We start from the raw sequence: 17,445 nt of genomic DNA on the forward strand, positions 1-17,445 counted from the left end.
TCCTCACTCTCTTACAATAAATCTTTTACATGTCTCTTTCCTAATCTAATTGATACCCCATTTAAAGACAGACATAATCTGAGAAAACCATTTCATTGTTATGTGTACATCATCTTTTATGATGACAAGGCAGTCAGAGATTGGCTTTTGATTTTTCAGTGAATGTTTTCTCACTAAATTTTGTTCAGGCACCCATTTCTATAAGTCACGTGGGACTGCAAGTACTACTGTTCCTGAAAAGGAGCTTCAAACTTTAAGCTAGAGCATACATCCCTACCCTGCCCTGAAAACCCAGCCTGGGCCAGAGTGCCAGTAGCATTTGTGCTTCCCGTGAGTTTTAGTGATGATTTGATCAGCTCTGACCAGGAAAACAGAAGGTGTTATTTGAAAACAAGATGAATGAAATGGATTCTTTATTGGGTGATCTCTGATCTTTTCTCTTAAAGTGAAGATTCACAGGCACCTTCAAAAATACTCTCAGAACACTTAATGCAAAACCAGTTATACTTTTGTTTTTTGCCAGTCCTGGAACTTGGACTCAGGGCCTGAGCACTGTCCCTGACTTCTTTTTGCTCAAGGCTAGCACTCTACCACTTGAGCCACAGAGCCACTTCTGGCTTTTTCTGTTTATGTGGTGCTAAGGAATTGAACCCAGGGCTTCATGTATACGAGGCAAGCACTCTACCACTAGACCACATTCCCCACCCCAGTTATACTTGTTGTTGTTGTTGTTGTTCCGTAGTAGGGCTTGAACTCAGAACCTGGGAGCTGTCCTTCAGCCTTTTTTTCCTTTTTTTAAATCCTCTCAAAGCTGACACTGTACCACTGGAGCCACAGATCTACTTCCAGCTTTTTTTTTTTTTTTTTTTTTTGTCATGGGGCTTGAACTCAGGGCCTGGGCCGCTGCCCCTGATCTCTTCAGCTCAAGGCTAGTGCTCTTTCACTTGAGCCACAGTGCTAGTTTCAATTTTCTGGTGGTTAATTATTTCCTGTCCAGGCTGGCTTTGAACTGCCATCCTCAGATTTCAACCTCTTTCCTGAGTAGGTAGGATTAGAGGCATGAAGCTGTTACAGGCGCCTAGCTCACTTCCAGCTTTTAAAAATTTTTGCTTTATATTTTTGTTGGTTGTGGCTAATTGGAGGTAAGAGTCTCAAAGACTTTTCTGCCTGGGCTGGCTTTAAAACACAATCCTCAGATCTTTGCCTCCTGAGTAGTTAGGATCATTGGCATGAGCTTCCAGTGCCTGTCAATTATGTACTTGTAATTACATTTAAAACCAAATAGAAGTGTTCATTATTATATTTTTTATCTTATGTCTAAGAACTCATACACATGAGAAGGACTAAGCTCCCATTTTTCAAAAGTGCTTCTCTCCTATCATTTCATTCGCCCCATGATTTTCTGTTTTACGACTAACATCCCTCAACAAGAAAAGAAGCCAGAATGATACTTTCTGTCCCTTGTTTTGGTGTCTTTCATTCACTCATCAAGTATATAATTAGCACCTTTCAAGTGAGTCTAGAAAACACAGAAACAGCAGAAAATCATCTAGGTAATGTCCCTTTCTCTGTGGACCCTTCATTTTTTGTGTCAGAAATTCTTACTGATTTGTTTTCCAGGTACAAGACACTTCCTTTATACTGTGTATTGTAGTAATACAACCAGAAATACCTGTCAAACAGCTGAAGAACCTCAACACTGTGCCCAGCAGCAAGTTGCTGTACCACCGTCTGGATCTCCTTGGCCAGCCTAGTGCCTGCCTCCACTTCAAGCAACTAGCAACCTTAGGTAAAGCTGTGTGCATTGCAGCCTCCTGTGTTTGAATCGTGTCCCCTCTACTCACCACCTACCAATGCCCAAAGCAGCAGGTGGGAGTGAACATGTGAAGTAGATGTTAGAGCTCTCAGAGTAAACCAATCTGGACAAATAGGGGAAATGGGCAAGCTTTGATTTCAGGTGAAGTTTCGTGCTCCTCTAGAAGCTCTGAATGCCTACCCCAGCAGAGTTTGTGTGGACCCAGAAGCAGACTTTCCCTTCCTTGTTCCTCAGTCACCCTCAGCTTTCTGCAAGTGCTGAGGAAAGAGGGAGCCCAAGACAGTGTATAGAGGAAGTCAGAGCTGGATACAGTGAGTGGTTCAAGCCTGTGATTTTGGCTACTTGGGGGACATTGATAAGGAGATCATAGTTTGAGGCCAGCTCAGGCTAAAACAAAGTGTTCTCCAGACCCCATCCCAACAAATGACTGGCTGTGTGTCTGTTATCTTGAGCAATGCGAGGAGGTATGAACAGGAAAATGATGGTCCAGGCCAGGCTGAGTATAAAGTGAGACTCTCTCACAAAAATAATGTAAAAAAAGTGAAGGTTGGCTTAGGTGACAGAACAACTGCCTTGAAAGCTCAAAGCCCAGAACTCAATTCCCAACATTGCAAAAAAAGAAAAAGAAAAAAGAAAGGCAAAGTTATGGCCTCATTAAAGTCAGGAGGCAGACATGGAATATGGGGTAGGGTGGAAAATAGAGAGTTGAGCTGTGACAGAAGAGGACATAGAGATTACCAGAAATAGGGCTGGGGATATGGCCTAGTGGCAAGAGAGCTTGCCTCGTATACATGAGGCCCTGGGTTCAATTCCCCAGCACCACATATACAGAAAACGGCCAGAAGTGGCGCTGTGGCTCAAGTGGCAGAGTGCTAGTCTTGAGCAAAAGGAAGCCAGGGACAGTGCTCAGGCCCTGAGTTCAAGGCCCAGGACTGGCCAAAAAAAAAAAAGAGAGATTACCAGAAATAAATAATCTTCCCACCAGAGGCCATTGGCTCCCAACTATAATCCTAGCTACTCAGGACGTTGTGATCTAAGAATTGTTATTTGAAGTCAGCCCAGGCAGAAAAGCCCCTGTGAGACTCTTGTCTCTAATTAACCACTCCAAAACCAGAAGTAGAGCTGTGGCTCAAAGTGGTACAGTATTATCCTTGAGACAAAGAGAGCAGGGATAGCATCAAGGCTCTGAGTTCAAGCCCATGATCAGCAAAAATAAATAATCTTCCCAAAATAACACAAAAAGTAGCATTTATCATTTTGTAGCCCCCTTTTTGTCCCTCTGTGTGTTCCTTGCTCTGAAGTCAGCTCTGTTTGAAATTAATATAGCAACCTCTAACTTCTTTTGATTAGCATTGGCATGATTTATCTTCATACAGTTATACTTAATCTATATACATCCTAAAGTGCTTTTCTTATACAGAACATATAATTTGATCTTGGGGGCTTTAAAAAAAAATCTATCTTGACAATCTATCTTTTCTTCCATTTCTCTCCCTCATCCTTGTTTTTTGAGACACAATCTTACTATTTAGCCCAAGTTGACCTTGAACTCAAATATCTTCCTTCAGCCTCCTTAGTACTGCAACTACTGGTATACTTCCCCACACTCAGCCACAATCTTTTGGTGAAATTATTTATTCAGACCATTGAAACTTAAGTTGATCATATATATGTGTGTGTGTGTGTGTGTGTGTGTGTGGATATATATATGTATATATATATATCCACACACACACACACTAATTAATGTCTACTATGTATTACTCTTTTCTGTGAATTTATCCTTATATTCCTATGTATATTCCTATTACATTTCTTATAGTCTACTTTTTCTGGAGTTTTAAAATTTATTTTTTATTGATGTACAAAGCCAAAACTTATTCATATTAAGGTACTATGCAGTGTTTCCTACCTTGTGTCATGTTTAAATGAGACTAAATTTAACTATATCTATATCTTAGTACCCATTATCCATCATTCCTTCTCCCTCCTCCCAACCACCACATACCTCGGCCTCTGGTAATCACCATTCTACTTCTATGAACAGCTTTTCTAGGTTCAATTATGAGTAACATACTGCTGTTCTTATCTTTCTGTATCTGACTTACTTCACTTAATATAATTATCTCCAGTTCCATTCAAGTTGTCAGAAATCACAGAATTTCTTCCATTTTATGGCCACATAGATTTTCATTGTGTCTGAATATCATCTTTATTCAATGGCCAGGTGATGGACACTTACGTTGTGTTCATTGTTTGACTATTGTGAATAGTGCTGCAATGAACTTAAGAGTACAGATATCTTTTTTGAAAGGCTGAGTTTATTTCCTGTAATTATTATATATGTGTATGTGTATATATGTGCACACACACACATCTCCAAGTGTGTGATAGCCAGTTCCTTTGATAGTACTATTTTTAATTTCTTAGGAAACCTCCATAATGTTTTTTATAATGACTGTGATAATTTATATTTTACCAGATACATAGGAGGCCTTTGTGGCTCTTTTGTTTGTTTTGTAACAAAACTTGGAAGAGCTTTAAATAAGCAAGCAGGCAAGCAGAAAACAAACAGATTAAGTGCTCTTGAGGAGAGACAAACCAACACACACACACACACACACACACACACATACACAACATACACACATCTCTTTGTGGTTCTTGTCACTATATTACTGTATACACAATAAAACAGATGTTCCCTTTTTCCATGTTGAAAATATTTAAGTTCAGAAAAGTTAATAACTAAGAGTCATCACAGGGGCTGGGAATATGGCCTAGTGTCAAGAGTGCTTGCCTTGTATACATGAAGCCCTGGGTTCGATTCTTCAGCACCACATATATAGAAAAGGCCAAAAGTGGTGCTGTGGCTCAAGTGGCAGAGTGCTAGCCTTGAGCAAGAAGAAGCCAGGGACAGTGCTCAGGCCCTGAGTCCAATGACCAGGACTAGCAAAATAAATAAAAAATAAAGTTTTTTTTTGTTGTTGTTGTTTTAAATCATCACATATAGTAACGTCAGTAGAGTATGCACAGGTTGGAAGAGTATGGAAGAAAGATTTCTCTACTCTTCTAGATTCTAAATGAAAACTCTGGGGTTTGAGCTCCTCCTTTAAATTCCATTATAGAAAATACTTCCTCAATATGAAAGTGAAAGACCAAGCCAGACTAAGTGACCCGTTCCATCACACATTCCAGAACATCACAATTTATAGACAGCCTATAATATTGGTCAAAGAAAAAATTAAATGCTTTTGTTTGTTTTGACTACTGATTTTGTGGGGCTTGTTGTTTGCTTTTACGCAAAAGAGGACATCGTTTATCATATTCATAAGAAAATTTTTACTGATAAGCTAATATATTCGTGACCCCTTTAAGTTCTCTGTCAGTAAGCTAAATACTACTACTGGAGAAGATGAGATCACTTCCCTAAAATTTAGGTATACGTTTGGTGCAAGTTTTCTTTATGAGAAAGAGGCTCAAGACCAGATTTTTTTTTAAATTTTCCCTTAGATAATACCTCATAGCTATTCTATCCAGTATATTAGCCCCTTGCTGAGGTTAGCTATTGAACACTTAAAATGGGGCTAGTTAATTAAGATCTGAGTGTAAAATACACGCATGATATGTCTATACTGATTCCAACTTAACAATGATGCTTTCAATGTTTGATTTTATAAACAGTAAACATGCATTCAACCCTTTTCTTTTCATTTTGTGTTGTGTCTATTGAAAACGTTTAAGTTACATTCGTGGAATGCTTTGTATTTCAATTGGACAGCACTGTTTCTTGGAATCAATGCTAAAGATAGCTCATCAACTCAAATGCCATACTTTTTACTGACTGATCACAGGACCCCAAAACAGATCTTATGCAAGTGATGACCTTCCCTGGGGGCTCTTTCACTATTCCACCCATGGCTACTTGGGTGATAGAGCTCTCCAGAGACAATGTGGAGGGAGTCACCAAAGACAGACAAGTTTCACTTAACATTACAATGGCAAATAAATGTTTTCTGACTTCATTGGTGATGTGGATTTTGAGGCAACATGTTAAATCGTTGTCAGCATTTTGAGAGAGGTGCTAACCCCATGATAGAGCCTTGCCTAACATGTACAAGACCCTAGTTTGTTGGTGCTAGTGCCCATGGCTATGCCCATAACTAGCTACTCTGTAGGCTGAGATTTGAGGATCATGGTTCAAAGCCAGCCCTGGCAGTAAAGTTCATAAGACTCTTAGCTCCAGCTAGCCACCAGGAAACCAGAAGTGGCACTGTGCCTCAAAATGGTAGAGAACTAGCCTTGAGATGAAGAGCTCAGGAACAGCACCCAGGCCCAGAATTCAAGCCCCACGACTGAAAGAAAAAAAAAAAAAGACCCCAGTTCAATACCAATCCCTACCTGGAGAAGGGGGAGAGAACATTATTTTAGAATAACATGGTCTTTTTTGGTTTACCAAAAAAAAAAAAAGCATTTTTTAAGAGTGCGTCATCTGAGGTAGTTTAGTACACATGTATGTACATCAGCATGTAGTGTATAACTTCTATGTCTACCTCCTATCACAAAGCTTTGGGTCCTATATCTGGATTCTTTCTCTCCCATGTGCTCTATCCATCTTAAAGCACCAGCCGGGCTGGGGATATAGCCTAGTGGCAAGAGTGCCTGCCTCGGATACACGAGGCCCTAGGTTCGATTCCCCAGCACCACATATACAGAAAACGGCCAGAAGCGGCGCTGTGGCTCAAGTGGCGGAGTGCTAGCCTTGAGCGGGAAGAAGCCAGGGACAGTGCTCAGGCCCTGAGTCCAAGGCCCAGGACTGGCAAAAAAAAAAAAAAAAAAAAAAAAAAGCACCAGCCTTTCCTGAAGTGCCATTCTCTCATTACAACAAATTACAAAATGCCACTTCCCAAAGCATCTCTACTTCTCTCTGCTCTTGTCCTTCTGCAACCTACAGGACTATGCCAAGTGTATGCCTTCATATCACTGTGTTATTCTTAACATTTGCCTTTATTTCCCTCACTCCTAGGCTCTCAGACCAAATCCAAAGTGGTTTGACTTTCTGGTACATGCTTGCATGAAAGGACACATGAGTACATGGGCATATGAATCAATAGCACACAGCAAGGCATTCTGGCCTCTGCTTTTCTTCTCTTGATTAATAAAAGAATTTTCTCCAAGATACCCTACGGAGATATAATGAGAACCAAATGAGAAATAGCCATTTGGCTTCCCACTCCTAATACATACACATTGATCTAAGACACTTCTAAATTTCCATTTCCAGCCCTTGTACCTATTGGGACGGATACCTGTGCTGCTTCACTTTTAGGACCATACGCTCCCTGAAGGGAGTATATGCGGCCCTTTTCCCTTTTCTTCTACTCTCGGTGTCAAGCTCTTTTGTTCCTTCTGGAAGGCATTAAGCCACCGTGGCAGACCGATTGGCAGAGCCTGAGTGATGCTTTTGTTTGGCCTGAGACGAAGAAGGCTCCGTGTTCTCAGGCCTGCTTTGTTTGCTTCTCTTTCAGAAAATCCAACCGTCATGCTGTCTGCTGGCAGCTTTTCTTCCCCATACGAGCACCTCAGCCAGCCAGAGACAAAGCGCATGGTGGAGCATTACACAGCCTATCTCAGTGACAACACCCGCCTCATTGCTAACCCGGGGCTCAAAGTGAGTACTGGCAGGAGGCCCATCTCTCGTGTCCCTCTCCACAGGCCCAGGAGGGAATGTAGCCCCGAATCTTTGAAGTGCCAAAGTCTAGCTCTGCATTTGGGGCTCTCCGCTAGAGAGCCAGAGTGACAGGTAGCCAGGGCAGACTGGTCTGCTATGAGCCTTCTGATGGATTAAGGAGGCCAAAGGGCCACACAATGAATCTCTATCAGGATTCACATACCCTGAGCCTTTCCAAGGTGGAGTTGGGGAGAGCAGTGGAACTTTCTCGGCCCAATTTGTTTCCCAGGATCAGGAAGTAAAAGTGCTCACTGCTGTCAGTTGGAATAAATATGACCTTCAAGGAGCCCAGATGGGAGGGAAGGGGGCCTGTGTGCAGATCTTTTGTGTGTCACTATAGGATTTTTTTCTTACTCAACTGAGCCTGGGTATGGTGAAGAACAGAGTAATCACATATCTACTAAGTATATTTCTGTATGGTTTTGTGTTCATCCACTTTGGTTGTACCCATCTGCTGTGCAAAGTTTGTTGTTGTTGTGATTGTTGTTGTATTTAAGAAGTAATCAGATTTGGCTTCTCAACCTGGGTGAGGGAGCCCGGCCAACAGCCCACACTCTTTTCATGTGAGTTTTAAAGAAGCCCTGCTATGTCTTTCTTTGTTTCCCAGTTCTCGGTCAGAAATGAAGTAATGGCTACCAGCCACGTCACAGATGAATGGATGACCCAAATGGAAATGAGTAGCCTGAACACTTACATTGTCCGCCGTTACATAGCAACGCCCAATGGCGTCCTCAGAATTTATCCTGGTTCCCTCATGGACAAAGCATTTGATCCCACTAGGAGACAGTGGTGAGTTTGGGAGGGAAGGGGGGCCCTCCATGGTCAAAGGTCCTCCCCCCTACCAGTCCTGGAGAGATATGATGACTGTGGACAATATCAGGTTATCACATGTGGAAGACACTTGTATATGAGAGTGAACTTGGTTTTGAGCCATTTTCTTAAAGTAGCATTGTGGAGAGTTCTGTAGGCTTTCTCCACTGTGGTGTTTCTATCTCTTTGTTGAAACTTTGAGACTGAAACGCTTTATAATGGTTTCAGTTCCTCCTACCAGTTTGAGTCCTACCTGATAGATGTTGGTGTAGGTGGCCTGGATATTTTATTACATGTGATGATGACGTGGAATTCCTATAGCTCATGTGTAGCCTGTGGAAAATAAGCCCATACAAATTCAGGAACATTCTTTTCTTTCTGGAATCTATTTGTACTCAAGTTTTCAAAGCCAGTAGTATCTAGGAAAAGCAACAAGCAGGTAGAACAGCACAGGCATTAGAAATGAATTTCTCATCCTGTGCTAGACATCAACTGATTCACTTTTGAGTGAGCTCCTGCCCATTCCTTCCTACCTCGAATAACCCTGGCTGCATTTTCGTGTGCATTTCTTTCTTTTTCATTCACTAATCTCTTTATATATTCACTGCTAGCCTACTCACTATGACAGATCTTAGGAAAAAGTGCAGATATGATCAAGAAGCACAGGACACATAAATGGTTATCTTAAATGGAGACATAAATGGTCACATAATGGTAACCCCCTTGCACAATGGCGAGGAGGAGGAGGAGAAGGAGGAGGAAGAAAAGAAGAAAAAGAAGAAGAAGAAAAAAAACAAAACCTTAGCCAGGCACCAGTAGCTTATACCTATATTCCCAGCCACTCAAGAGGCTGAGATCTGAGTGTCATGGTTCAAAGCCAGCCTGGGAAGAAAAGTTTCCATGAGACTCTTATCTCCAATTAACCACTCAAAAACTGGATGTAGAGCTGTGGCTCATAGTGGTAGAGTACTAGCCTAGAGCAAAAAGAGCTCAAGGACAGCACCCTGGCCCTGAGTTCAAACCCCATGACCAACCAAAAAAAGAAAAAGAACACTCAGATATAAGTTAGACATGGTGTTACATGCCTGTAATGCCAGTACTTAGGAGGAGGAGGCAGGAAGATCTCAAGTTTGAGGCCACCCTGGACTATGTAATGAAACTGTATTAAAAAGAAAGATAAGAAATCCAAAGGCTCAGGTTTATACTGACTTCATTTGTGTTTTACGAAAGAGAATTTCAGATTATTTTAGCCTTTTGTATTGATACTAGTCAGACATAAAAACTTTAAGAATCCCCAGTGTGTACCAGTTCAAGCCTGTTACCCTAGTTACTCAGAGGGCTGAGATTTAAGGATCAAGGTTCAAAGTCAGCCTGGGCAAGAATGCCTGTGAGACTCTTATCTTCCAGTAACCACTAAAAAGCCAAAAGTGGTGCATGGCTAAAGTGGTAGAGTGTTAGTCTTAAGCACAGAAACTCAGGAACAGTGCCCAGGCTGCCCCAGGATTGGCACAAAAACTACAAACAACAACAAAACCCTGAGATCTTTATGAACTTTAATGTTAATATAAGCACATAATATTTTTAGAGTTACAACCTCACTCTTCTTTGAAATTGACAGGGTAGTTGTTTAGACCTAAGATAACATGCCTTTCTTTGGTCTCCATTAGGTATCTTCATGCAGTCGCTAACCCAGGGTTGATTTCCTTGACTGGTCCTTACCTCGATGTTGGAGGTGCTGGCTATGTTGTGACCATCAGTCACACAATTCATTCATCCAGGTAATCTAATTAATTCTTGGTTAATTTTTTTAGTACCATCAGTAATATTTTAGAGACCAAGTAGAATAGGAGACACCAAAAACTCGTGGCAAGAGCATGACCTTAGAAATGAGGCAAGCTAGGATTTGAAGTCTCCTTGCTATTGCCCTGGTGACCTGAGCTTTCCCCTGACACCTAGAAAATGGAGGGAATGCCTCCTTCACAGGGTTATTGTGTGAGGTGGGTGAGTGAAAGCCCTGATCTAGGCAGCCACAGTAACAAGAGGAAGAAAAAGAAAGATGCTAGAGTCACTAGAGTCATTTGTAGAAGTTCCAGTTTTCAAATGGTGAGAGAAATATCAATAAAAACAAGAAAGCTTTCATTGCCAGAATGGTTTCAAAGCAAAGGAGCATTTTTAATGAGGAAAAAATACCAAAACATCAAATCTATCCCCTCTTGTGTTTGAGTTTAACTCTGTAGAATTATATGAGTTTGGGGAGTTTTCATACATTTCCTTTTGGTGCCTTTGAAATTGCCTCTCAAAAAAGAGGGAATGCCTTCTGAAAATGATTTTTTTCCAGAATGTTGCATGATATCAATATCACCATCTATATAGCTTTGTATTTCCTGAAGCAATGTGAGGCTTCGCTAATGAAGCTGCAAGTGTCAGTGAAAGCATAGGTGGACAGGCAAGTCACATAATCTCTTCATTATAAAAATCAACGCTTTTTTTTTAACCATATGATTTTTTTAACCTGTGATGATTGCCTTATAAAGGACAGATTTTCTTGTTTAGCTTAATGGCTTTTAACTTGTGCTCCTATGCTAAATGATAGTAAAACTCCTCTAACTCAGGTTCATTGGGAAACAGTAGTGTAGAATTTCAATATGGTGGCCTGTGTTTCCATGGAACCATGTCTTAGCAGCCAGCCCAATATTCATTCCCTTTGTAGGGCATAGTATCTGTCTCTGTCAGCTGCTTCCATAATACAGTAGTTCACACACAAACAAGTAAACACTTATTTTAAGACCGATCTCTCCATACTTTCCTTAACAGGCCATCTGTACTTACAAGTGTTGGGGGTAAGACTTGTCATTCCTCCCCTATATCCTAATCAATAAAGGAAAAGAAAATAAAGGCAGTTTCTTTGAGGATATCAACCCTCTTGGAATATGATTACAATACAATATGTCCAAACTGAGCCATTGCTACAGTAAAGCCTGTCTTAGCCTTTAGGTGTCCCATCTGGCTCTCTTCCCCTGGCAGGAGAGTAAGAATCAAGACAGATTAGTGTGCTTATGTATGTAGATACACATGCTTTGATTGGTGTTTGAATGAAGAGAAGAATTTTGACTCTTTCATTTACAAATATTGATTGTGCCTTTCCAAATGAAGCCATGGCAGAAATAGGATAAACTTTCAAATTAGAAAATCCTGAATTCAAATCTTCTTTTTGGTAATCTTTAGATTGTTATGTTTACCTATGTAAATTTAACAGAAGCCAGAATGTGACAATGCAAATCCTAGATTCTGCCTACTAATTCACTTGATGAATATGTATTCCACAAGATAGGCTCTGCTCAATATGCAGCCCACAGTCTTCATCATTTGCATATTTTGCTTGGTTGAGTGTGAGTTGACTGTTGAAAGCTGTGAATTTTTTATTTAACATAGTTGAGGTTACAAATCAACTACCTGTTCTGGCGCTCAGTGAGAGTCTAAGGCTGTGATGGAGGAATCAATAGGCTTTGCAAAGGTTTATTTTTTTGTTTTGTTTTGTTTTTCAGGTTATTACACATGATCTTGGCCTCATATGTCAGCTTGAGAGTCTAACCCCCCTTCTAAAATGTACATAGGTAGTAGAGTTGCCATTTAGTGTTGTATAACTATAAAAAATACTTTTGCCTTTGTTTCCACTCTAGGAAAGGGGAATACTAGGGCACAACTTGTATGATTATTTTAAGAATTAAACTATGCCAGGTACTCGTGGCTCACACTTGCAATCCTATCTACTCAGGAGGCTGAGATTTGAGGGTCATGGTTTAAAGCCAGCCAGGCAGGAAAGTCCATGAGATTCTTGTCTCTAATTAACCCCCAAAAGTATGGAAGTGAAGACTAAGGGACAGCATTCATGCCCTGAGTTCAAGCTCCAGTACTGAGGCACACACAAAGAACTAAATCAAATTGTATGTATGTGGGTGGGGGGGGGGGGTGTGCGCGCGCGCGTGCACGCGCGCGCATACTGCCTGGTACATGAGAAGGACTCAGAAAATCTTGTTTATTATTTTTCTGTTCTATGATCTCTTTAAGCTTCATATGTAAAGCAGAGATAATGCCTATATTTAATGCCATGTTGATAATGCCCATAATAACAGTAAGAGATAATTCATGTAAAATGTGTGGCGCTGCCATTATTAAGACTCAAATAACTGGTAGCTATTTTCATTATCATACCATTCAGGCTTTAAATACATGGCACCTCAATAGGTCAGAAGCAAGTATGTAAGCTCTTCCTTGCACACTCCATGAAGCATGTCAATTCACCATTGGTTTTCAGAAGTGGTTTGAGGGCTGAGGATATGGCCTAGTGGCAAGAGTGCTTGCCCCGTATACATGAGGCCCTGGGTTCAATTCCCCAGCACCACATATATAGAAAATGGCCAGAAGTGGAGCCGTGACTCAAGTGGCTGAGTGCTAGCCTTAAGCAAAAAGAAGCCAGGGACAGTGCTCAGGCCCTGAGTCCAAGCCCCAGGACTGGCCAAAAAAAAAAAAATATATAAAAATCCAGAAGTGGTTTGACTGAGAATCAGGAGAAGGGTTTCCAAATTTAACACTTGCTTATCAGTGACTCTCAGTAGCTCAGCTGCAATTCTTCCATAGACATTTTTGGTAGACTGAGAATCTAGCTTCATATTCTTGGAGAATGACAATGCAGCTTAAAGATGGACTAGAGTTGACTATGTGTGTTTTGAACTAGAAAAATCTCAGATAAACACTACAAACATCCCAGTCTGTTATGCTTAGAAATATAGGTTTGCCTGGATTTTTCTAGGAATTTCTTTATGAGTTGCTATGGTAACAATATCTTTAATACAGATGAAAATATAGACTGGACCTATGTGGTCAAGAGCCACGCTGACAGGTTGGTCATATGAAAGCAAATAGCAGTTATGCAGGGGAGGAAGCTATAGTATTTTGGAGAGAGACAGATTTGGGTTACCAATCTCTAAAATAAAAGGTGACCTGATTTATTTCATGTAAATCTTGTAACCATTCGAAGCCTGTTTTCATTCATAAAGTATGAAGTATAATTCCTTCCCAGATTCTTTATAGGATATCAAATAGTTTTAAATGGCCTAGAAACTCCTGACTGCCCTCTAATCTGCCTGACTGCTTAAGAGAATATGTTTCGTAATTGAAGGCACTTGAATTTCTATGCCTGTATCTATTTGTTACCCACTATACAACATTGACTAAATACCTCATCTCTTAGGCACTGGTATACTTATTTGTTTTTTTGTTTTTGTTTTCGTTTTTTGCCAGTCCTGGGCCTTGGACTCAGGGCCTGAGGACTGTCTTGGCTTCTTTTTGCTCAAGGCTAGCTAGCACTCTGCCATTTGAGCCACAGCGCCACTTCTGTCCTTTTCTATATATGTGGTGCTGGGGAATTGAACCCAGGGCTTCATGTATGTGAGGCAAGCACTCTTGCCACTAGGCCATATTCCCAGCCCGGCATTGGTATTCTTAAATTGATAAAGCCTTATAACATTATATGAGAGGGCTATAAGTATAGCTCAAGTGGTAGAGCATATGTGTAGCAGTCATGAAGCCCTAAATTCAAATCTCAGCACTTTAAAAAAAAAAACCCACAAGGGGAACTTTTTGTCATTTTCTTTCTATATAAAGAAAAATCAGGGGCCAGGAGTTAGGCCTAGTGGTAGATTGCTTGCCTAACATACATGAAGCTCTGGGTTCAATTCCTTGGTACCACATACACAGAAAAGGCCGGAAGTGATGCTATGGCTCAAGTGGTAGAAGGCTAGCCTTGAGTAAAAGAAGCTTAGGGACAGTGCCCAGGTCCTGAGTCCAAGCCCCAGGACTGGCAAAAACATAAAAAGAAAAATCAGATAGGGTGGTGATAAACAATGGCCTCTTAAAAGTGCCATGTTGAATGAACCCTGCAAACCATCAACCAAAAGAATACAGGAGCTTATGGGTAGGTGGTCCAGGCCCATCCAGTACTCATGTGTATAGTTTTCTTTTATAAGGATTTTTTTTTTTGCCAGTCATGGGCCTTGAACTCAGGGCTAGCACTCTGCCACTTGAGCCACAGTGCCACTTCTGGCCATTTTCTGTATATGTGGTGCTGGGGAATTGAACCCAGGACTTCATATATATGAGGCAAGCACTCTTGCCACTAGGCCATATTCCCAGCCCCATGTGTATAGTTTTCAAAGAACAAAGATTACAAGCTGAGCACCAGTGGCTCACACCTGTGATCTTAGCTACCCCAGAAGCTGGGATCTGAGGACCATGGTTCAAAACCAATCCGGGCAAGAAAATCCATGTGACTCTTATCTCCAGTTTTCTGCCCCAAAATTGAAAGTGGAGCTGTGGTTCAAATGGTAGAACAGTAGACTTGAGCACAAAAGCTCAGGGACAGCCCAGACTGTGAATTCAAGACCCAGCACCAGCACAAAAAGAAAAGAAGGGGAACACACACACACACACACACACTGAACAAAGGTTACAAGATAGATGCTGTTGACATATCTAGAGATTCCTTGAAGTGCTTTTCTCTGAAAGAATTCATTCTCAACCTACTTGGGTATTTCTCTGTGTTAGGCAGCCTGCTAATCACTGCAAACTCCATCTCATTTTATCTTAATAGCAGGTTTATAAAGTAGCACCTATTGTCTCCATTTTCAGATTAAATAGCATCCATGAAGTCACATAAATAGAATCCAGCAGGGCCATGTTTTGACTTGAGATCTACTGAAAACTTAGCAATGGGTACTGTATTATGATACCAGGCATTCCTTTCCCTGACTCCCTTCCTCTGAGAATAGATAACATTGAAAGATGGAGAAAACAGTGGCTTGTGAACCAGACAACACTTGTTCTTGAATGTGAACTGTGCTTTTGAGTTGAGGCCACCTTAATGCTGTGGAGAGAGGATTAGACTTGACATTGTTCCTACGAGTTATGGGTGACCTAACACCAGTAAGAAGACCATTGTGAGATCTCAGTCCTTATCTACAGATGAAATAATTAAGAGGGTTGCTCAGGTTTCATTACTAAGGATTTACTTCACATAGCTGTTGTATCCAGGCACTCAGCTTCCCACCCTAATACTTCTGCACTCAAAAAAAATTATTATTATTATTTTTTGCCAAAAAGTCCAGCCAAACTCGTTGCACCTTTGTGATTTCAAGAGAGCCGCTATACTCCACAACTGCTCATGGTCCAAACTGCCCTTATTCAGAAAGTCATACCTTAAATCTTCATGTTTTCTTTTATGAAATCTGCACAATACATGAAATGAGCCATTTTTTACAGGCATAGGAAAAGGGCAGGGATAATGAGAATATATTTCTTTGACTATGCAATGTCCCTGTGACTTGCTTTTACTTTAAATGAGCCATCCATTCTTTCTCATTGATCTCACATCCAGCACACAGCTGTCTTCCGGGCACACAGTGGCTGTGATGGGCATTGACTTCACACTTAGATACTTCTACAAGGTTCTGATGGACCTGTTACCAGTATGTAACCAAGACGGTGGCAACAAAATAAGGTAAGGTCTTTAGGGACACAATCTCCTGTGAACCACCAAAATCCAACCTTGAATGGCATCCATATAGTTATAGTCAAGAAGGAAATCAAGTTCATAGCCTGGGGGTTCTATTATGGAGGTTTTTGTTCTTTCTCTCATCTTCCCCTTTTCTAAGATGCATGCTGTTTATGATTTAGACAAATAGACACAGTACATAACAAGAGGAATACATAATGCTCCAAAGCTCTTGTTTCCCTCAAAGTCAGTAATTAGAGGCTTCCCATATCTTTGGTACTAGAAAGACCAAAGGGTACTTTAGGGTTGTACTTTTGATGTTAACTTAGTCATTAAACCAGTCTTTGTGAAATTTTAGCTGCTTAGACTGCTCTTTTTTACATTTCCCCAGAAAGAGGCTCATGGAACTAAAAGTCTTTGCCTTCTGAATTTCAAAAGAACATGTCTGATCAAAGCAAGGGCATTCCCTTGATTTAATGCAGGCTGCTTAAAAAAAAAAAAAAAAAAAGCCTTCCTAATTCAATCTCATGGTCCACGCTTCATGTCACTGCTGAATCTCCCATTGGTCTTTGATGGGGACATGCCAGATTGCTGACTGAGATGACTAATATACAGCAAAATAAGGCAGTAGATAGTCTTAATTAAAGCTATTCCAGCCTTATGCACTGTTTCCATTGAGTATGTTTTTCTATATATCTTGAATGTTCTGTTGTGTGTATGTCTATCACTGAGAGAAGAAATTAGATGGTTCCCTTAAAGCTTGTCACTATAGATACCCAAGACTGCTTCCTCCCATAAATTAACATCCCATTTCTACATCTTTGCAAAAGATTTTTGAGTCCCTCCTTCTTGAACTGGGTGGATATGTTCTGTGTGAACTATGTAAGTGACCACATAGAGGTATGGGGATCTCTCCTTAACCTACATCCCAGGTGACCCATCACCTCAGCAATAATGTATCTGTCTAGCTGCCCACTAGCTTTCCTTCATATCTTCCATGAGTATTTCTTGAGAAGTTGAGATAAAAGCCATTTGTTTCGAGACTAGCCAAGTAAACACTCCTCTGAAAGGCCAGACACGCAGCTCAGGTGAATAAAGGACATTACTTGTTTTGGTGCAGGTGCTTCATTATGGAAGACAGGGGTTACCTGGTGGCACACCCCACTCTCATTGACCCCAAAGGACATGCACCTGTGGAACAGCAACATATCACCCACAAGGTACTTGTTGCCAAGTTGATGTGCCCAGGTCCCAACAGCCTGCATTGCATTACCTGACATTTGTCTTCTGTGCTCTTTGGCCATGTTAGGAGCCTCTGGTAGCAAATGATATCCTAAACCACCCCAATTTTGTGAAGAAGAACCTGTGTAACAGCTTCAGCGACCGGACAGTCCAGAGGTTTTATAAATTCAACACTAGCCTTGTGGTGAGTTTTTTCCCTCAACATTGTCAAATAGTATGTCTCCATTCCCATCATAAAATAGGAAACAAGAAAAACGAGTATTGCTCTCCTATATCCTTGCTTTATAATTGCAGAAG

At 40.9% G+C, this 17,445-nt stretch overlaps 1 protein-coding gene across 1 annotated transcript in view; it reads left to right on the forward strand.

Annotated features, from left to right (window-relative positions):
- The window catches only part of Cachd1 (cache domain containing 1), a 219,176-nt gene that overhangs the window by 184,632 nt on the left and 17,099 nt on the right, over positions 1–17,445 (forward strand). The window contains exons 13-19 of the mRNA XM_048351479.1: positions 1,621–1,789; positions 7,345–7,487; positions 8,155–8,336; positions 10,025–10,135; positions 15,790–15,912; positions 17,027–17,126; positions 17,216–17,332. Coding sequence (XP_048207436.1) covers positions 1,621–1,789; positions 7,345–7,487; positions 8,155–8,336; positions 10,025–10,135; positions 15,790–15,912; positions 17,027–17,126; positions 17,216–17,332 — 945 coding nt within the window. The remainder of the gene's footprint in view (positions 1–1,620; positions 1,790–7,344; positions 7,488–8,154; positions 8,337–10,024; positions 10,136–15,789; positions 15,913–17,026; positions 17,127–17,215; positions 17,333–17,445) is intronic.

This window comes from Perognathus longimembris, chromosome 7 (assembly GCF_023159225.1).
Source record: "Perognathus longimembris pacificus isolate PPM17 chromosome 7, ASM2315922v1, whole genome shotgun sequence".
Lineage (NCBI taxonomy): Eukaryota > Metazoa > Chordata > Mammalia > Rodentia > Heteromyidae > Perognathus > Perognathus longimembris.